General features: G+C 38.5%; 1 protein-coding gene across 1 annotated transcript in view; it reads left to right on the forward strand.

Moving 5' to 3' along the window:
* LOC131564573 (immunoglobulin lambda-1 light chain-like) overlaps positions 1 to 17,732 on the forward strand; it is a 28,932-nt gene extending 11,200 nt beyond the window's left edge. The window contains exons 3-6 of the mRNA XM_058815043.1: positions 8,818 to 8,874; positions 14,226 to 14,516; positions 15,940 to 15,993; positions 16,713 to 17,732. Coding sequence (XP_058671026.1) covers positions 8,818 to 8,874; positions 14,226 to 14,516; positions 15,940 to 15,993; positions 16,713 to 16,843 — 533 coding nt within the window. The 3' untranslated portion in view covers positions 16,844 to 17,732. The remainder of the gene's footprint in view (positions 1 to 8,817; positions 8,875 to 14,225; positions 14,517 to 15,939; positions 15,994 to 16,712) is intronic.
* The last annotated feature ends 4,660 nt before the right edge of the window (positions 17,733 to 22,392 follow it).

A 22,392-nucleotide genomic window follows, 5' to 3' on the forward strand; every position in this document is an offset into this window, starting at 1 on the left:
TACAGCAGGAGCCATCAGTAAAGAGAAGGTATCACTTTTCATTTTCCAGTAGTTGGTTATATGGTAAGGCTTCTTCCTCCTCTTCTATTTAAACTTCCTTTGCTGTGTTGCCCCACACAATAATGTCACCATTGTATTGCAAGTATTCTGTAGCCTCATTCTTTTCCAATACAGTCTGGATCAGTCCATGGCAAATAGTGGGGCTGTTTCCACACCTGAGGCAGCCCATTCCATGTTTACTGGACACCCCTCCAGGTAAAAGCAAACAGTAGCCTTCACTTTGCTGCTAAAGGAATGGAGAAAAACATAATAGCAATGTCCATGGTGTCACCACTTTGCTGCCCCGTACTCCAGTTCATACTGAAGTTCCAGCATGTCCTTCCCAGCAGCACCCAGTGGTGGTGTGACTTCAGCCAGGCCCCGATAGTCCACTGTCAGTCTCCACTGGACTTACACACTGGCCATATGGGACTGTTAAAGGGTGAGTGAGTCTTGCTGACCACTCCCTGGCTCTCCAGTTCATGAATCATCTCATGGATGAGGGTCACAGAGTCCCGGCTGGGGCAGTATTGCTGATGATGCACTGCTGTGGCAGTGATCAGTACCTGTTGTTCTTTGACTTTATCAGTCCCACAGCAGAAGGGTCCTTTGAGAGACCAGGCAAGGTGTTCAGCTGTCTAATTTCCTCTGTCTCCACAGCAGCTATCCCAAAAGCCCAACAATGCCCTCTTGGGTCCTTGAAATACCCTCTCCCAAGGTAATCTCTGCCAAGGACACATGGGGCCTCTGGCCCAATTAGAATGGGGTCTTTTTGCGTTCTGTTCCCATTCAGGCTCACCTCAGCTTCCAGTACTGTCAGCTGTTGGGATGTGCCTATCACCCCAGTAATAAAGACAGATTCTGTCCCTATAGATTTTGATGGCATCAGGGTTCATTGTATGCCAGCGTCAATTAAAGCCTTACAGTCTTGCGTCAGGCCATCAGATTCACACAGTCCAATAGATCTGATTGTCCCTTTTCTCCACCTGGCTGGAGTCCTCTCTACTTCTGGTCATAGTACTCATTTCTCAGTTCTTGTAAACATGAACTGGAGATCCCTTCAAGAGGATGAGAAGTAACATCAGCCCTCCTGTTTTGTCTGAGGATTTGCCCACTGTAAAGTGGAGGGGCATTTATCCTTGAAAAATTTCCTGCAGAGGTTGTCCTGAGTAAAAAGCTAAAAAAGAAGGGTGGAGTTTCTAACACTGTTTAATTCCATACCATTTACATCATGGCTGGAGTTTGGTTGCAGCAGAAAAGGCTGAGCAAGCTGCATCAGAAACTGGAAGCAGTCAGTCTCACCTTGGGCATGGGAAAGAATAAACTGTTCCCTTAAACACAAGGCCATGAGAAACCCAAAAGGGGTAAATGCTGCTGCTGCCACAGCTGCTGCTACTGTTGCTGTTAATTCTGCAGCTGCCAACAACCCCAATGCAAGCTGCAGTGCCCACCAGGACCACTACTGGGATAACCACTGCCCTGGGGAAGGGGACTCCTGCATTGGGACCACTGCTGCAACTGATGGAGCCAGCATTTTTCAGCAGCATAGCTCCCATTCAGACTCCCTAGCTAGTTTCCCAGGAGCTGTATGGCCCAGTGCATGGGAGGAGGGGCCAGGTCTCACTTTCTTTGTCTCAGGTTGTGCAGGGTCTTGGTGAATAACCTTCTGTATGTAAATCACCTTTGTTTTGTGTACTTTAATATAGTTACTGGTAATTTTTCTTATTTGATTCGTGGTTTTTTCTCAAGTAAATGTTTTTTAACTCAGAATCTCTGCTTTTAGTCTCTCACTAAGAGGGGGTTTGGGGGGAAAGAGAAGCTTAAATGGGGTTTAATTTTCCACCTGTGTTTTTAAACCAGCACACTCATGTACTTGTGCTGCTAGGGCAGAGGTGCTTCCTCATGTCCTCTCTGTAGTCATACAAGTAAAACCACCTCTAGGTTACCTTGTGGTACGTACCTCACTCTTGAGCAGGGAGCTGCATGCTCCCAGTAGAAGAGACTGTGGTCCATAGTGGCAGAACATCAGACATTTCCTCTCTAACATGCTTGAATCTTTTGAGTCTGTCCAGAGCCTTGGACAATGTTTCCACAGCCAAGGCTTAGGTTGGAAGGGAGGAAAAAAGAAGAATATATTGTTAGACTCAGGTAATCACCTGAAGCAGTGTTTCTTCTTCTTTCATTGCCATCAATGAAAAGGATTTCAGAGGGTTGGTGTATGATGATGGCAAGCTCCGTACAAGAGCTTCTGCCACATACATTGCATACACTGGACAAGAGACTGCTTGTTATTTGAATCCCTAAAGGTTACCTTCAGCACAGCTTATTCGCTCAGGTACTGGATACCTTTTTCCATGGTATTCCAGCTTCTTGGGTACGCTGTTGGATCATCTTTGAGAGAATGAAAGAATCCTTTCCCTTCCACTTGACAGGAGATGCCTTCAGAGGCTGAAAGTTTCTGTCCTCTTCCCAATCCCCTTGCCAATGCTCAGATCCCAGAACAAGGATCTCAGCTGCTTGGCTTCACTACCTTCTACTTTTATGTTGTGGGCCAGGATTTCCCAGCATCAGAGCAGGAAGGTCACCAAGGGCTCTCCTGACTGGCAGCTGAAATCTTTTCATATATCTCACAGCTCACCTGGAGTAGGGATTAGTGTCTATCTCTGGCCTTGCTTCTTCCTCCTGTTGTGAGCTCCTGTAGGGGTTTTGCCTGAGAGGCATCTACAGATATGATGTAAAAGCTTTCGTGTAACTGACAGTCTACCGAACTACTGGGAAGCTGTACACACCTCTGTGAAAAACACATGTTAAATATGGAAAATTTTGTAAAAACTTTTTTTCTCTTCTGGTCGGTAAAGAGGTAACAGGCCCCAGCCCCTGTCTTAGCTAGGCCAGGCCAGGCGGGGCCACCTCCTTTCTCCCGGCTGGACGCTTGCTGTTTTTTTATCGGCTGCTGATCAGGGGAGGGAGTGTCGGAGGTCAGGCTGTGGATGCAATTTCTAACATCTTGGTACTATCCTGGGGCTGAGCTGAGTCTGTTAACTTTCAGGAACAGCCTGGGCCGAGACGGCTCAGATTAGATTCTACTAATTCTACAACTATTGGGCAGGGGGAAAGAGAAGCTATACACCCTCTCCCTCGTGTTTTGGTGTGTTGCTGCTGAGTTTTAGACTGACTGATTACATTTTAGCTGCCCTTCTAGTGGTAGTTTAGGTAACTGTATACAAACTTCAAGTGAGGTGTTAACTCTTTCAGTTCCTTAATCCTCTCTTGAGTAAAAAAAAGAGCAAGATGCAAATATGTAAAAGAGCAACATAAAAACACTAAAGTTAGTGAAGAGGAAGTCAAGTCCCAGATGGGAGGGATGAGAAAATGCCTTGATCTTGGGGCTGAAATCCTCTTATAAAGCTATAGAGAAAGAATCATTTTCCCTATAACACATAAAGGTATAGAGAGATGTTCAAATTGTAGATATTGAGCAAAAGCTTCCATACTAAAGTAAGCAGATGTTAAAGTAGCTGTGATCCTGAGAAGTTTGAACAGAGGAGAGAAGAGTAGTCCTGTGCCCTCAAGAAGAAAAGAAGATCTCTGCTCCTAAAGATAAAGATAATTTTAGAGATAGATAATGAGACCTTTTACCTTTAAACAGTTGATCTTTAAAACAATACCCCATAAGTTAACATAGCCATAAACACAACTGTGAAAAAAGCTTATAAAAGATGAGAGAGAGTTCACAATTACAAATTTCTCCAAGAGGCTGCTATTCACTAGAGCTATGAGAGAACAGTTTTTCTTGTAGAGAAGTCTCCATGACATTAACAAGAAGGACTTATCTCCCTAAATAAACTGAAGAAAGACTATTCTAGAGGTCGTAAGCTGACTGAAATTTTAAATTTTCTTTCTTTTCACTGTCAGCAAGAAAGAAAAGGTTGTGAGAGGATGAGAAGTGTTCTGAACGTTTTGTTCTGATTACTCTTTCTTTTAATTACCGTTAATAAGTTTTTCTTTTTACCGTTTTAAAGTTTTGAGCCTGCTTTGCTTTTCTCATAATCCTATCTCACAACAAGTGAGTGCATTAGTGATTAGCCAACACTAAACCCACCACACTCCTTAGTGCATTAACCAGAAAATCTCATAATTAGCGAAATCTAAAATTAACAAACCACTACAGGGCCCTATTTTTCATCCCTCACTAAACAAACTGATTTTGTCTTGGATTTTTTCTTCTGTACTAGCATGGGTTATTCCTGTCATTCAGCTGCAGTTTGAGTGGCCACAGTGCCTGTTGGTCTGTTTTCCTCCTCTCCCCCCTGAGGGTGCTGTCTGGTGTTGAACTATGTCCAGTAAAGAGTAGGCAGGGCACATTGCAGGAAGTTACACCTCTGCCAGTGTCCTGCAGTGTGGCATACCAGGCCTGGGTGGCATGTCAGGACTATTTGGGGATGTCACCTCAGGACTACTCGGAGAAAGTTCACATGGCAAATAAACAGAGACGGGCATGACTTAGTGACCTGAAAATAAGAGATAGTTTCAATCAGCAAAAACAACAAAGAGCAGAGACTGCAAACAGGGTGTAGGGTGCACTAAAAAGGCAAGGGGCAGGGTAGGATCAGTGATATATATAGGATAGGTTAGGGGAGGAATATGAGGGACAGGGTACCAATCACAAACTGGGGTTAGGAATATTAATATCAATGCAGCAAATAAAAACCAATAACAACAGGAGGAACAAAGAACTTTCTAGTAATCATTTTACATATGAACTCACAGGGGACAGTGGGGGTGAGTTTTTGCTCACCATAAGGGGATTTCTCCCACAACCTTAGAGCAAAACCTTCATCTCACTCTAGCCCAAAGCTGTAGATGTCAGGGGTGGGTGAACTTACAAAACATTGGAGCAGAGTAATCCTTCAAAACTGGCCCATTATCTCCTACCTTTCATGGCACTCATGACTATCCACTCTCAAGTTAGATCTCTGAATAACCCCCTATGTATCTCTGTCCTGACTCTAAACATGGTGCAGGCCGCACTGAGGGGATCTGGCAACAAGAATATGCTTTCTTTAACACCCAAGGGAAATTCAAAATTCTCAAAAGCTGTTGTAACAGGCCTGAAGCAGAAAAGGAGGGTGAAAATCTTGGGAAAATCATCTTCTCTTCCTCCTTCCACAAACTGGCTATGATTATTAATAGAACCCCAAAGGCTGTGCCCAAGGTAAGGGTAGGAGAGCAACACTGAATACACATCCCAAATGTTCCTCATTGACTTTGATGTTGTCATGTCATTAGCTAATATCGCCCAATACATGAACAAAGAAACCCTGATCCTTTTCCCTGCTCTGAAAAAGACCACACAAAGGAGCACATACAGTGTTAGGTACCACAACCATGTGAACAGATTGAGCAAATTTGTTTTTAACCATCTCTGGACAGACCTGTCATTATCTCAATGTTTCATACTCCATTTGAACACCAAGTAAGGCTGTCATGGCTTAGGAATGGTACTCCCCAGTGTAGTGCTCCCATGCTCTTCAATCCATGTTATACTTGCTAGCTCCCCCTACTCTCTTGTGGAGAGCTTGAGATTAGAATTGAAGGCACAGAAGGCAAAAATCATGGGTTGAGATAAGAGCTATTTACCATAAACAGCAATGAGATAAAAACCAAACAATAACAGCAACAATGTTAATGATGAAGTGTGTAACATACAACATGATTCTCATTTGATTGCTTGAAACTGGCGTTAGCTGACTGCTCCCTCCAGCCCAGAACCAGTATTACCTGACTGCTCACTCTGCCACATGTCCTTGACCAGAAGGACATATTGTCAGAGTCAAGTAATCACCTTATCCCCCAGAAAAGACTTCATTCCCCCACATCCAGCAATAAGGTGAGGTTATGTAGAGTAACTTGTGTCCTAGCTGTGCACTCTCCCATCTACTGCAAAAATTAACACTGTCTGGCCAGAACTGAGGTGGTTTCCTTCACTGCATGTCAAAGGGTGAAGCAGGAAAAGCACCAGTAAGTGTAATTCTGTCTACATCACTCCTGCCCTTGATTTGTGGTTATGATTAGGATGTTTCTGTTCAGAAGATTTCAAAGTAGACCACTGGGGTTTTTGCACCTACTTCAGGTGAAAGACCTTCACCCTCTAGTTCCTCTCTCTCGCCACAAATAGTAATTTCTGAACATAATTTTACAGTCAGTATGCTACAAGAGATCCCAGGAGTAAACTCTAACTCAGTTTATTTTAAATGCCGAACTAAGCATGTGGGCTGTTTGATTGACAGTAGTAGTGACTCCTCTGATGTTATCTTGGGCTGTTTTATAAAAAAACCCACTCAAGGAAAAGCCTCCTTTTCCCACCGGTTGTTATATAAAAAGCTGCCAGTGAGTTGCTGCAGCAAAGCCTGGAGTGATTCCAAGAGATGGGCAGACAATAACCACTTTCTTGGGACCACATGCAGCACACAGACACTTTCACAGTGCTTTTGGCTTTCCTTCCTTTCTGTTTTCTGTGTTCCAACAATGAAAATTGACTCCATGCTAGTAGTACTTGATATCATGTAACTGCAGGTGGACACCTTTGGTAAAGAGCAGAATTTTCATCTGAAGGTACATGTTTATTTTAATGCAGAACTTTGTGTTCTTTTTTACTGTCTAAAATCGAAGAGAATTCATAATCTAGTTCTAAGACATTAGGTGGAGGGTTATCTAACAGGAAAGAGGTTTTTTCTGAAGGACATTAGCTATCGGCTGAATATCCAGATGCACATCTGAAATTCCTGATGACCTCCCAGCAGCCAAGGACCTGGTCTTCATGCAGACTCCCATGGATGATTGGGAAAAGTTGGGATTTTCTTCATCAATGGTACATCAAGAGAGCATGCTGGCTTATTGTAAAGTCAAAACATAGTGTGGAGCACCTGGATCAAATACTTCGGCACAGGAACAAAGCTAGTTGTCTCTGGTAAGTACCATTATCATTGAACAGATTTTCAGATAATCATTCAAGTTCTTGGATAATCAAGAATGAAAGACTGTGGGGAAAATTATTTTGTCCCTGTTAAATCATATTTTGTTTGTGAACAGCACATGGTGCCCCAGTTGGGTAGGTAGATTTATATATTGGGGTGGCTTCATCCTGTTCTAGGAAACAATAGTGAACTGCTTGAAAGTTAACTCCTAGAACTGCATGTGAGAAATGAAAAAGTTTCTTATTGACAGAAGTGCTCTAAATTGATTGGGAAGAAAAATTCCCTGAGTGCAATAAATTTCTAAGTCCTGACTGTACTGAAAGCAACTGGTTTACTTTTGTATTTGTATTATTTTCACTTGTGGTGAAGCTATGCAATCAAAAGGATGAATGCTGTTTTCAGTATAAAGCATATAGCAATGCCAAGAATATGTTACTCAGAAACTATGTGACATTATCAAGGTGGCTATAATTAATTCAAATTGCAAACTGCTGGGGAGAATTGCAGAGAAATTTAAAATGTTTTCTATCCATGCCTCTGACCAAAAATTTTCAGAACTTTTTACTCACTATAAAAATTAGAGTATTTCTAGAAATGACACTCTAAGCAAAGTTGAAAATTCAGCTAAAGCGCTCAGTCAGATTTATCACCAGCCTCTAAACCAGAGAGACTTTTTCTGTAGCCTATGCAAGAAAAGTGCAGTGCAGGAGATATTGATAAGCATTATCAGACTGTGGGATCCTGATGTCAAAATATTTGGAAGTGGAACTGAACTTAGAGTTTCAAGTAAGTACGAAATGTAAAACTTGACTACTTCTAAAATGCTTTTTAATACAGCTAGATATTGGCTGGCATGAAGTGCTCTGCTATTTTAATTCTATCTAATTCTAACTGTTCTGAATACTTTGCAGGATTTCCCCTTAAACAGCATTTCCATTTGCATTTGCAGAACACAATGTAATTGTTCTGTATTTATGCATGAAATGGGGGAAACACAACAGCTATTGCAGCAGAGACCTATAACTTATCCCATTATGATTTTCTATGTAAAAATGAATTTAAATATGGCAAAGACAGCATTTGGAGAACAGAGAAATGTTTTTTATCTCTAGATATGCACATTTGACCTTCGTGATATTCCTAATTCATTCTGAAAATAGTATGTCCAACCTCTGTGTTACACATATTCTTTGAAAAGCTAAACATTTTTCTTTTGGACTGTATCTGACTGTGAATGAAAATGAGTTATCTCAGATATGCCCAGAACAGTAAGTTTCACCTTTAAGACAGGCAGAGATGGAAGGCCGTTCTCTCTTCCTAGGTTTTGCAGAAACTGCTTATCATCAGTTATTACTACTATTCAAAATATTTTGCCTCAAGTAAACCCTAGGTGCTGTGATACTTGCCTGTAATCTGGCTCAGCTAAGCATCTGAGATGAAAATAGTTTGTCTAATTTTGTCCAGCTGAAATGGTGTATCTTGTTAGTGGGAATTTTGATTCCAATCAATGCAGTTTTGCTTCATGTTACTGGTAACAAAAATATTGGTCAATAGTCTCATGCTCCTCAGATCTCTATATAATATTCACCAGCTCTGGGTCTGATCTTACGGGGGTGTATAAGGAGCAAATTACTTTATTTTTCCATTTTTTTAAACTTTCGTTTATTTTGGGTGACTGCTCCTTTTTCGCTTCCCTAGCATCTAAAAATTGATTATACAGCAAATCTGATTCTCTTTAAAGAGTACTATATACCCATGCAAACACAGCTGAGCTGCACTGATATTGTAAAGGCTTTATTCACTGTGACTGGTTATTACAACAAGGTGTTCGGCTCAGGTACAAAACTCATTGTCTCAGGTAAGTTGTACATTTATTGTTCATGAAATAAGCTATAGGAGCTGGGAGTGGTCATGTAGATGAGTATTATACTGTCTCAGAGGTCACTCAGTCCACTTAGAACCTCAGCCAGCACCATTCCTTGTGCAGGATTTTCCTTCCCAGCTCACCGTTCCTACACTCATCCTTGTATTTGTAATGCAGTGGTTTAGGATCACAAACATGCCTAAAAAGAACCTATTTCAAGCCACTTTTGATCATAGTTCTCCTAGAAATCTGGTGGAAAATGGTCTGTAATAATTTTCAGAGACCTCATTCTTTCCTCCAGCTGTACTGAAGGAATTAGCAGTGAATCAAGCAGCTGAGAATTAAGCATGAAAAAAGAAAACCTCTTTCTAATACAGATACAAAGAACAGTATGCAATGGACATTGCAAAAAATCCTTTTGGAATAGGCTGGAAAAAGATAAATAACTTATTCATAAGTATTTTACCACATACACGACACTTCACCATTAGAAATAAATTAGTACCTCCAAATGTTCTTCTCATTGCTTGATAACTGCTTAACAAATTAATTAATTATTCAGCATTTATTATGGTGAATTACTGCTTAATAATTGCTTAATGAAGAAGTGATCCTTTTTTTTCTTTCTTGCAGAGGCATTTATATTAATGGAAAGTAGCAGACAAAAATATTTTTTCCCATTTCCCGCATGTGCTTTAAATGCCATAATCCTGAATCCTAAACAAATACAAGGCAGAGGAAGAGTTTTAAGCCTGGTTAATACATAAACCTGTATTAACATATCAAGCAAAGATTGGTTTAATGATTTACTCCAGAAGGACTAAGTAAATCATACCTATAATTCACTGGAAATATCTGTGGCATGATAAGCGTGTTGCTTTTAGTGGAAACTCTTACCTACCTAATCAGGTAGTTGCCATGCTTTTCCTATATATAGTTTAAAATAAATTATTTTCAATCATCACTATAATTCTGTAAGATTTTGTCTTTATGAGCCCAAGGCTTTTGAATCATTATTGAGTAAAAGGGCTGTAGTTATTTCATATTTAAGAACTTAAAATAATTAAGAAATTGAGGAAACCAGGATTTAAAATGAGGGTCTTCATGAGTAGCAGCATTAGGTGAGATTGAATCCAGATATTTTACATTCACAAAGCCAAATCAAGAGAATCTTGTTGTTCATATTATAATTGTTAAATCTGGTACTTTACTGGCCAAAATCATAGAATGGCTTGGGTTGAAAAAGATCATTTAGTTTAAACCCCAGTGCTGTGGCCAGGGACTCAGAGCTCCATCCAACCTGGTCTTAAATACTTCCAGGGATGGAGCATCCACAACTTTTCTGGACGCTCTCTTACAGTGCCTCACCACCTTCACAGTGGTGAATTTCTTAGGAAGAATTCTTTTAATTTAATTTGATTTCTTAGGAAAAATTTCTTCCTAAGATCTAATCTAACGCTACTCTCTTTCAGTGTGAAGCCATTCCCCCTCGTCCTATCACTACAGGATCTTGTAAAAAAGTCTCCATCTTTCTTGTAGGCTCCCTTCAGGTACTGGAAGGGAGCAATTAGGTGACACAAAGCCTTCTCTTCTCCAGGCTGAACAATACCAGTTCTCTCAGCCTTTCCTCATAGGAGAGGTTTAATCAATGTGTTGGCTTCCTGTGGGCTTGTTCCAATGGGTCAGTATCTGTCCTGTGCTGGGGACCCCAGAGCTGGACCCAGCACTCCAGGAGGAGTCTCATCAGAGCAAAGTAGAGGGGCAGAATCCCCTCCCTTGCCCTGCTGGTCATGTTGTTTTTGATGCAGCCCAGGAACATTTGTGTCTGGGTCATGTCCAGCCTCTCATCCTGCAGCACCCCCAGGTCCTTCTCAGCAGGGCTGCTTTCAATCTGTTCATACCTCAGCCTGTGTTGATACCAGGGCTTGCCCCAACCCATGTGGAACACCTTGCACTTGGTCTTGTTAAACATAATGAAATTTCCATGGACGCACTTCTTGAGCTTGTCCAGGTCCCTTTGTATGTCATCCATCCTTCAGATGGCTGTTTCTGTAAAGGAATGTACCAGTGTGGGAGGGAACTTGGTATTCGGTTCTGGCACAAAAATCATTGTCTCCAGTAAGTTTTTTCACAGTCTTATGTTTTAAAAGTTTTGCAATAGGAAAGCTTTGGAAAGAAGGCTGACAGCTCTTTAAGGTATCTGGAAAGGCTCACCATAGGTCAGGACTATACTGTATCTTTACCAGTTATAATCCCTGAAGTGGCTGTCAAGTAGGACAAGAATGCTGCTTATGAGCTGAGTGTGCTGAGTGCCCTCAGGTCCCACTGGCTTGGAGTGGAACAGAGGAGCTTTGAGTGTCAGTATAAAATTACTCCATTTTGTAGGATCATCCGGTTAGTGAGAATTAAAATTTCAGTTTAAGAACACAGTGACTTTTTTCATAAATCTCATTTATGAAAAAATACTTATAAAGAAACTGTCGAGGAGTTTCATTAAGAAAACTTTTGACAGCTGATCTATATAAACATATATTTTGAACTTAATTTTTTAATAGCTCGTTGGTTATGAACCTAACTCCAGTATATAGTTTGAATAGTGTTTTACAGCCTTGCTGCAGTGTTATACAAGAGAAAAGACAAATCTTAGCTTAAGAAATATCTGGTCATATCTCTATTTTATGTGTAAAAGTAACATCTATATATCTCTTAAAACCTGCCTTAGAAAACTGTTTAACAAGGTAAACCACAACATTTTTCAATGTTTACCTGAATCAAAACTGACAGAGGAGTGCAAATTCAATACTTTAAAATTCTTCAGAATCAGATAATTTGCCTAGAAAATCCAGTGTCAGCTATCTTGCTGACTTCAAAGACTTTGCAGATCAGCCTGAAAATACATCAAAACCTACAGCCAATTCTACAAGTTTTCATCTTTTTTTTTTTTTCTGAAACATGCATACAAAGAATTTTTTCTCACATAAAAAGGTATAGATAGGGAGATTAGATAGATAGATAGATAGATAGATAGATAGATAGATAGATAGATAGACAGATAGATAGATGCAAAACTTAATTCTTTCAGTTCTCCACTGCAATCCATTTACCCATATACATACAAGCAACACTTCAATGCATGCACACAGCTGCAATTATTCAAGCAATGCATTTCCTCAGTATTGTGGCACAATGTAGGTGTTTCGTGTAAACTGCATACCTAGGGTGTTTTTACAGTAAATGGAATGACAGTGGCAATTCCAGAGGTGGAAATTATTCTATGATAACAGAAGTCTCTAAAATGAGCAGGATGAACTAGCAGTTGGAAGAATCTCTCTCACCTCTCCGTTTAAACTTGATATTCTAAGAGAATAATGTCAAACTATTATATGTACTGAAATTAGCTAGAACAACTTACTAAACTTTGAAAATCTAAAAGAAACTTCTAAAATATTCATGAAGCTTTGCAGAGTGCAGTATCATTCAGACAAGAGCTACTTCATGATCTTTTGAACATATATATGACTCTGGAAAAAATAGATAACTTTAGAAATTAATTTTTCATCCTTGGGAGGACTGATGCATAAAGAAGATAAAATTAACTCCTAAATTAATGTTAGAGAACCATAAATTTGTCAGCAACTTTATTTCTGGTACAACATAACTCAGTCCACAATGGCATCTTTAAAATGAAGGAAATTCTTATTATACTGAAGGTAGACACTCTTTGGAAGGTAGGTAGGTAGGTAGGTAGGTAGGTAGGTAGGTAGGTAGGTAGCTAGGTAGGTAGATAGGTAGGTAGGTAGGTAATTTTTCTCTTTAAACACCAAGTTTGAAATACTTCAAGGATCAGTTAGTTGTTTCAGGGAGAATGCAATATAGAAGATTTTTCTAGAACAGCCAGATCATTTAAAGAAAAGTGAAAGGTTTTTGGCAAAAATGCATTTTATAGTAACGTATTTTCTCTTAATGCATTAAATTTGCATCGATCAGTCAGACCACAACTTAAACCCCATGCATATACTTGCTCAAATTCAGTGGCAGAGACTTATATAGGAATTCAAGAGAAAAAGTGGGATAAAGGGACACCTAAAATGTCTCTGCTGCCTTCAAAAATAGTCTTAAGCAGTACTTTCTATGCAGTAACAGTCAGTTTTGAAAACTGTATTCAGCCTTCACTTGTAGTTAAGCATAGGCAGAAATGATTGCCTATGAGCACTGCCTATGCACTCACTGCAGAAGTTAACATTTACCTATATCAGACCCTTAAATTTACTATACATTTAAATAATATCAAAATGTCATTTCAATGTGGACAATATCTGGATTGTTTTGTCTCCTCCTAATCCAGAGAGCATCCAGGCTTAATCCAGAATGTCAAATGAAATGGAGATTAGGTGAAATAAACTTGTGGAAACACACAAGTTTTAAGTTTAATTAATTTTAAATATATTAATCTATATTCATACTGAGCATTTTCCCCAAAGCACAACATCTATGCAGACAAGTCTGCCTAGATTTACTGTTTAGATGTGACAATGTTATCCTGCTATAGCATGTACTTCTGCTTTAGTTTAGTATTGGTTTTAAATTTTCAGATGTTTTAATTCAATCATTTAAACAGATCTAGTATGGCAGAATAGCATTGCCAGCCTTTGGTGTCTAGGGCATTTTGTGATTCCATTCTCTTGTCTTGATAAAAATCTTCACCTGGCAAATACATGGAATGCCTTAAAAACAGAGCAACCATTGTTATCTTCCCTTCCCTCACAACCTAAAAAATATTACAAAATTAGTATTGGCTTTTAAAAAATTAATGGATGTAGCAGGTGTTCATTATATAGCAGTGGGGACTTATACTGGGGTCATGAGACTGCTAAGATTTTTAAGGTAGGTGGTCTATGTTTAATATTCTGTGGACAAAATTTTAATGTACTTGTTTTGCATAAATATTGTAAAGCAATAATAAATTCTTCTTATTGAATAAATGAAGCTTGTTCAGGAAATATTACTATTATTTAATAATTTTCAGAGACTTAAACAGTCAAATACACTCTGACAGCAGAACTGCTTGGAAGGTTGTGGGATATAGGCACTTCAGTAGCCACCTGAAGATTTCTAACTCAGTTTTAAGTGACATTAACAGCTATTGACATATTCAACAGTATTACAGTTTCTTAATGTTCCTCAAAAGAGCATTTACATTTTTACAAGCATATTAATATTTGTTAATAAGGCATTTATTTTGTTGCTCTTCAGAATTTGTATTTTTGTCTGTGTATTTATTTGCTGTACACTACTAATCTTCCAACTTTCTGTTTTGTTAATTTTCTTCATCAATAACCATCCAGATAAAAGAAGTTCTCCCCCAAAGAACTCTGAAATCCTGCAGACAAAACATAAAAATCAGATCATGTATGTTTGCTTTATTGAGAAATTCTACCCAGAAGTTATTACGGTGACATGGACTGAAGACGAAAAGGAGGTAACAGACAACGTAGTAAAAGGTGACGCTTGGCAGGCCACAAAAGAGGAGGAATACTCAATTGCCAGTTGGTTAACCGTGCCAGCAGAGAGTGAAGACAAGAAATACTACTGCAAATATGAGCATGAAGGGAAAAGTACTTCACTGCCAACACAAGGTATATTCCACATGTTAAAAATGTAATTTGGTGTACTATTATAAACATCATCTTTCTTTTCTATGAAATTAGAGTAATAATGCTTTCTATTATTGATGAAGACATCTGTGCTCCTAGGCACAATAGCTAAAGTACCCAACTTGAGAAACTACCAGAAGTTTTCCCAGGAAAAGTATGTCAGCCTGTGTTATGGTCCACAAGTAAGCATCCCATTGTAACAGAAAAATAATAGTTATTTTAAAGTAATGAACCTCATCAGATCTGCAGGTCCAACAGATCTACACTGAAACATGTCTGTTACTTTCCATATTACAGAAGTTTCTGGAAACAGTATTACCTCTCATAGCTTACAGGTTTAAGTCCCTCAGACACCCTCTGATATTAGTCACAGCTATAAAAAACTAAGAAGTTAAAAATTAGGTTACTTATAGCAAGTTTAAAAATGTTACTTACCCACAATCCAGAAATAGTAAGTTAATAGCCACGTATAAAAATAAGATTTTGTTTTTAATTGTGGAAGGATTCATTATGCAAAGCCAAATCTGAAAGACAATGCAACTTTAGAGAAAAATTAACTTCTACCCAATGAAAATTTTTCAAATCATCTATTAAAAAAGTTGTCTAAATTGGTTTAGATTAATCTTCTCTCCATACCCATCTCTGCTTAACTTGCTAAAAATTAGCCTAACTCCAATGAGTGAGACCATGGCCATAAACAACAATTATATTTCAACCTTCAAAATATATTCTGACAAAAATATATTTTAAGCTTATTTAGATTGAGGATGTATTTAGAGATGCAATATAAATGTCTTTAATGTTTGTATCAATGCATACAAACAACATGACCAAGAACAAACTCCAATTTGCTACTTCAAGAACAAAAAGGATGTATTTTAGAGAAAAAAAAAAAAAAACAGCACCAAGATTCCCAGTAGGGGAATTCTCAGTAGTTCTTTTCTGTTAAACAACCACTAAAATATTAACATATTAACTGAAGTCTCTTCCAATGTAAATGATTCTTCGTTTCTGAGAACAGCAGGTTATGAAAGCAAGTGGACTTCAGCTTCTTCACTGACAAGGTCAGGTGGTCAAACTGACTCCTGTTCCAAATAAAAGGACTTTGCCAAGGAACAGCCTAATGGGCACACTCCTGAAAGGGCAAAGACACTTCTCCCACTTATGGCAACAAATACCCAGCCACTTCTTTGAGCATTTCTCCTCTTCAAATTCTCTCTGCAAATAAATATCTTGTGAATATCTGCTTTGCCGACCCATCTTAAGGCTCCATTTTTTTATTTAATACTAACTTCCCATTTTCCCAGCCTTGTTCCTGTACAGCCTCTTTTTTCCCTTATTTCTCAATTAATGTTTGTTAAAATTAAAGAAAAGCCTAACTGAGGCATTTAAACTCTCTTTCCAGAAGATTCTGTGAAGACTTCTCAGGACGAGGACTGCAGAACAGTTTTTAGTAGAGGTAATTTAATGTGTTAAAAGGTGGGAAAGTGATTCGTGTCATGCAAGAGTTAGATTTTGCTAAATATTATGTGAACATCACAAAATTTATCTTTCTTAGTAGTATGCAGGAAATCTTTCAAGCATGGGATTGGCGATTCAAAAACATTTCAGCGCTACTCTTAACTAACTTCTTATTAGGGGCTCTCCTACCTTTATCAGATAGCTTTAGTAAGATGCTACAGATGCTGTTTGGGCTCCTAGATTATTAGCCTGCATTAAGCACCACCAAGTTTTTAAAAACTTGGAGTAGTTAAACACTTTGGCTGATGCTACATCAGCCTAGCAATTGCCCAGAACTTTGAACAATTTTTTTTCTTTTGCTTGAATGGTATTTAGGAAGAATCATCATCAGCAATTATTTTCAATAAATACAACACAAAAGGATTTAAACAAACATTGTACTAACTGCACTACAGAAGCACTACAGTTATGCTTTTGTCTTTACAAGGAAGTACAACCCAGTGACACTGAGAGTCAGTTTAGTGCTGAAAGCCCACTAAGTCTAGAACTCATTAGCAGTGCAAAGCCATTTAAAGAACAGAACAGATTTTGTATGTGTTTATGCTGTGCACTGGTGTCAATGTAATTGCAGCTGTAAACTGACTGCATTGTTCCATTTCTATCCATTTTTAGAATGCTCTACAAGGTTGACAAGACTTTTCTGTCTATTTGTTACAGATCAGTTAATGCACAGGACAGCATATTTAGTATACATCATCCTTCTTCTGAAGAGCTCCATGTACAATATTATACTCTTCTTCATCTTCAGAATGTGGGCTTACACCAAGCACCGAGGAAAGAAAGCATAAATGCTGTTTTAAGAAAGGCTACAAACTGATCTTCAATTTGCTTAGCAGTGCGTTTATCCATATAGAATCCCCTGCTCTCAGTGTTAGATGTAACGGCAAAAAAAAAATTCCAAAATAATTTTACGTTATTAGTGCATAAAGGCTCATTTTGCTTTACTGCTAGTGTTTCTCTATCAGTCTTGTTTTCTTAATTTTTTTCTGAATATTGACTAAAAGTAGGCAGTAGTAATAATGCATTTTATTCCAAGTCCATATTGCAAAATGAAGAAGGTAGCCATGTCAGAAGTAGCTATGCATCCAGAAGCTTGGGGGTATAACAGCACTTTTGACATATAAAGCACAGATGTGTTTTGTAATTGCATTTAAGGCTTAATTAGGAGCATTCCTGTGCAGTAAATTCACAGGTTTGGTTAATTTTTACTTTCAGTGACTTGTTGCAACTCTCATGTATCCAACAAATGAGGAATTAATTTTTCTGAAGCTGTATGCTGTAATAGACAATTAAACTAAACTTTAAAAAGTGAACAAAAGAATTTTGAATGAAGAAGTCAGATGAGAATAAAAGCAATTCTAAGGTGCACATGTGCAGAAATTGAAGAAATCCACCAGTGACACAGTCTGAAAATCTGCCTATTGTAATTAAAAAAAAAGAAAACTATCACAATGCTCATGATCATCACCTTGTTTAAAGACACTTTTAAAACTGAACAAAACTACAAGTATGAATCTCTGATTTTCACAAAGGAAGAAAAATTCTCAGAGACTTTGAACTCTTAATCTCCCAGTTCCACACATCAATTCCTTTCAAATTTATGTGGAAAAATAGGAAGTAGACATATTGGGATAAGTCACTTGCTTGGTTTTGGGCAAAACACTGCCCTAGGTTTTGGAGATATGCCCCAGCAGCATTTACATTCACTGTGTCTGTAATTGTGATGGCAATAAAAGCTTTCCTCCAGCTGTCTTTATGAGGCCTGTGTTTGTTCTCCAGCATTTCCACAGCCTGTACAAAGATGTCTAGAAAACCTGATTAATTTCTCTGTTCATATAAATTTCTCAGGAAATCAAAAGTCCTTAAAACATCACTTTTCTGCATTTCAATGTGTTAATAGGAACACTTTGACATGGAACAATAAATGTTTGTGACATCTTTTCTGTTATAAAACAGAAAGCTAATCTTTGTAACACAGCTAAGCCATGCCAAAGGAAAATGTTGTTACAACAGGACTGCCTCCTAGGGCTCATATGCCATCATAAGGGAAAGAAAACATACGAGGCTGAGTTCTAACAACTACAGCTATTTTACTAATGGCAAAGCAACTAATTACTGCCTTCAATGTCGTGTTGCTCTTCAATGTGAAGAAAGTTGTGATTTGCAGTTTTCAGTTAAACTCTGAGAAATACCTGGGATCTCATGCTGTTATTTATTAAGGTTTGGTTTCAATCAAAATTTTTAAAAAAACAGCTAAAAAGGTATTTTTGGAATGCAGTAACTGTAGATTTCAGCAGCATCATGGATTTTACCTGGGTATTACATGGATCTCCTCTGTCTCTGCTAGACAAATGTTTGACTGCATTAAGGAACCAAGCTCTCTCACTATATGATCCCCAAGTCCACTCTTTGTGTCTCCTACACAAAACTGAAAAATATTGTCCATGCAGTTCAGAAAAACAGAGAGAATACACAGGAAACCCCTTACCTATATGCAACCCTAAACCATCACCTCTCGGTTTCAGGGGTTTTTCAAATATTTGGTTGCAGGTTTTACACCTTCCAGCAGTTCACATGTGCCTTAAGTTTGTTTATACAAACATAAACAGCTCCTACTAAGATTTTAATTCTTATTTATTTAGCACAAATAAGAGGAAAAGTAGATTTTAAAGGCTTCTGGGTGCTGGGGCATTTGTTTACAGGAAGGTTTGGTTATGCAGTGGAAAAACCCTATAAACTGAACCAGTCACAACTGGTTCAGAGGAGGTGGGCTGTGATGAGAGTGACTGATTAGCTGAGGACAGTTAGACCACAGCCTTTAAACACAGTAGGCTTCTAAACCATTTCCTTTTAATACAAATAAAAAGTTAAGAAAACCACATGCCTAAGTTACTTCTGAACACCACGGTGAAGCTCACTGACACACCCTGGCCTAACTGCATGTTTAGGATATGTAGGGACTATTGCTACCCCATAACTCAGGGGCTGCAGGACCTCTGTCCTAAAGGCAGGACAGAGTTAGATGTTATCTATCAAGTGTAAACTTCTCTTGTTGGGACTTTGCTAAAACTTGAAAGACATGACTTCTCAAGTACTTATCTTACACAACTAATTCTCATTGATTTCAAGCTTCTACAAGCATGAGCACTACTACAGCTGCTCTACTGTTATAGAGTTGCAGAATTAATGCAAGTACTACAGAAATGGTTACAGGCAATCTGGTACTTCCAGAAAAGAGGAAAAGAAGATAGAACACAATAGACTTTTGCCATGAGAGTACAAAGAAGTCATCAGCACAAATGAATTTATTTGTGTAAAGACATTTGCATATTCTTTATCGTGTTACAATAATTTTGTGTTCTATATTGTACTATTACTTACACATGCTTGAGAATAATGACTTCTCAACAATCAAAACGACCTACAACAGGTGATACAGAAACCCTCTCATGCATTCTTCTCACATGTAGCTGTAAATGAGAAAGATCTACATAAGGATGATTGCAGTCTGCCAACAGCTAATATCTGTTGATACTAGGTACCAACACTAATAAATTTTAAGAGACATTCAAATTGTAGACTATTCAGTTTGGGATTTTTGAAACTGCTAGAGAAGCAACATGCACTTAGAAAGTGATGAGAAAATAAAAAACCTCAGAGGAATAGTCCAAGCAATTGTATCTCTGCACATATGGACAGTTACAGGGAAATAAATCAAATGACAATTAACAAGTACTTGTCAAGTTCTGACTAATGAGTCCAAACTGTCATTAAATACAGTTCTACAACAGATAACTTTTACTTCTTTCATTACTGGTTTCCTCATAAGGTACATGAGAACACAATTTCCAGTAACTTCCTAGTTCTTGAGATTAACCTCAGGAACAACAGAATACATTTCGGATAAGTATTTTCGTACCAACAGGGAGGCAACCTAATACACATGTGTCAAGAAGATGCCTCGTTGTGAGATACTACAGCATATGGGAATCATTCTGTTTGTTTTCTAATTAATGAACTCTCTTAGCAGCTCCACTAGCAAGTCCAAATAACTTCTCCCAAAGATTTCCTTTTACAGAAGTGTAGATGAATAAAAATGAGATTCAAACCAACAAATATGTGGTAGGGGGCTCAAATATGTGAAAATGGGGGGGCTCAAAAGGAAAGGTGACCTACTGTTCTAAATGAACACCAGAAGATTTCAAATCAGAAGCTTCAGCTTATAAAGAAAATTTCATTCTTATGCCACTTGGAGCTTTGTCATTAGTGGAAAAGTGAATGCATTGAGCAAGATAATCCTGAAAATAAATGAAGCATTTCCCAAGATAAGGAAATTATCTCTACACAGAACCAAAAAGTGCTACAAAAAGATACAGGTCTCTGCTGTGACAAAGTGCTCAGAGGCCTCCCCCAAAAAAGTTTAGATGGTCACAGGACAGTGTGTCCAGAGACAGTTCCTGCATGAGGCACTGCCTTGCAGGAATGTGGCTTGATGAATTAGTAACGTCAGGGAGATTTTTCCTTTCTCCTTCTAGAATAACATAACTAGCAATCAATTTGAGGCTCAAATTGTAAAATAAAAATAGGAATAAACTTCTTCCTGAACAATTTTGAACTTGCTACTAGGAGAATGATTATTCAGCAACCAAGATTACATATCTCATCCCTTCACATTTAATATGAAGTCTCTAAATCTCTAACCTTTTATATACTTTAATGTAATTTGATTTCTTATACCCATAAAGAGTGAATGAACCAACACTTTTTACTTGCCAGCTACAGCATACTAGCAGAAAAAAGTACTCAAGCTGTAACTGAGGCCCAAGCAGCAGCTTCTCTAGTCAGAATGATGGTGGTCACAGGCCCCACGCCACCACATGGAATATGAGGCATGATACCTGAATTCACATACAACATTAACCTGCTTAAACTGTAATGGACCGCAGTTTGTTCAACTCATGCATGTGGACAGGGAAGAAAAGAAGGAGTAAAAGGAGGGAGAATCAAAAACATTCCTACCTTCAAGTACAGTCACACATATAGGAACAAAAGGAGAACACTTCCAAAATTAACATAGTTTTTCAAAACTTACTGAATCTGCAAGTTTGACTGCTACACCCACAGCAAAAGGCTAGGCCTCGTCATTTTTAAGACGAGGCCCAGCTTAGGTCCTGCAGTTTCAATTTGCTTTTTTTGGTGAAAGTACTGTTTCCACCAAGAGGCCTTATTAAACCAGCAATCAAAACCAGATCACTGATTATGTTTAACTAAAATACATATTTTTTTCCTTTTGAGTCATTAGCTTTTTAGTCTACGGTATTCCCAGGGATCATGCCACTGCATAAAACATAAAATTTAAAGAATCTCCACGCAGGAAAGACTGACTGTACCTGGAGCCTCATCATCCTGCCCAGTTTAATTCAGGACCTGTACTATGGTAACCCAAGTTTTTCCCCTTCCATTTTCTATGTCAAAAAGAGACCCTAATTCACAGTTCACTGGTACTGCATAGCGTTATACTCTTCATCATCCTGATGCCTTGTCACCCCAAGGCAGAGCTTTAAGACCCTTACACTAAGACACTGTAAGGTTTCTTGCTGTTTTATCAAGTTCTAATTCATCTTGAGAAAGCTTTTAACATCTGTCTTGAATATACTTGAATACACAATGAATATCTTGAATAGGTACAGAGCATACCTGCTTGTCTTCACACAAGTTGCAAAATCCCTCAGTGCAAGGAAAAACACATAGAATTTGCACATAGGCTTACAAATGCATATAGAATTTGCACATAGGCAAGCAAATCCCTCAGTGCAAGGAAAAACACATAGAATTTGAACATAGGCTTACAAAGGCCAATGAAGGGTTATGAAGACTTCTGCCCTAGGCTGACAATTCTATTTCTGCAGGCTTCTACTTTTTGGGGAAAAAAATCCACTTCCTTCAGAAAGCTTTGCAAAAGGCCATTCTCTAAACTCTGACACACTCCTTTAGGCAAATTTAAGGACAGAGCAACAGCCAGACAGCACATCCATTCTGAATGTGCTTTCTGAAGGAAAGATTTGGCAGGAATAAAAATCCTTCCTTCAGCAAAGGTCTTCCAGTGAAATCCTGGGTCAGAAAGCAAAGGGCTGTCAGGTTTCAGGAGTCAAATAATCTCCAAGCAAGAGAGGCAGCTCAGACTCCTGGCAGATTAGCTCTCCACATGACTCAGACCAATAGTTTTGCTTTTCTTTCTACCCAACACCATTAAGAGTGCTAAGAAACCTTGGTGAACTATCAAAGTGATTATGATTAAGGTATGAGACAGTGCTGTCAAAAAAAAAAAACACTTAAA

This window comes from Ammospiza caudacuta, chromosome 1, assembly GCF_027887145.1.
Source record: "Ammospiza caudacuta isolate bAmmCau1 chromosome 1, bAmmCau1.pri, whole genome shotgun sequence".
In the NCBI taxonomy this organism is placed as follows: Eukaryota; Metazoa; Chordata; class Aves; order Passeriformes; family Passerellidae; genus Ammospiza; species Ammospiza caudacuta.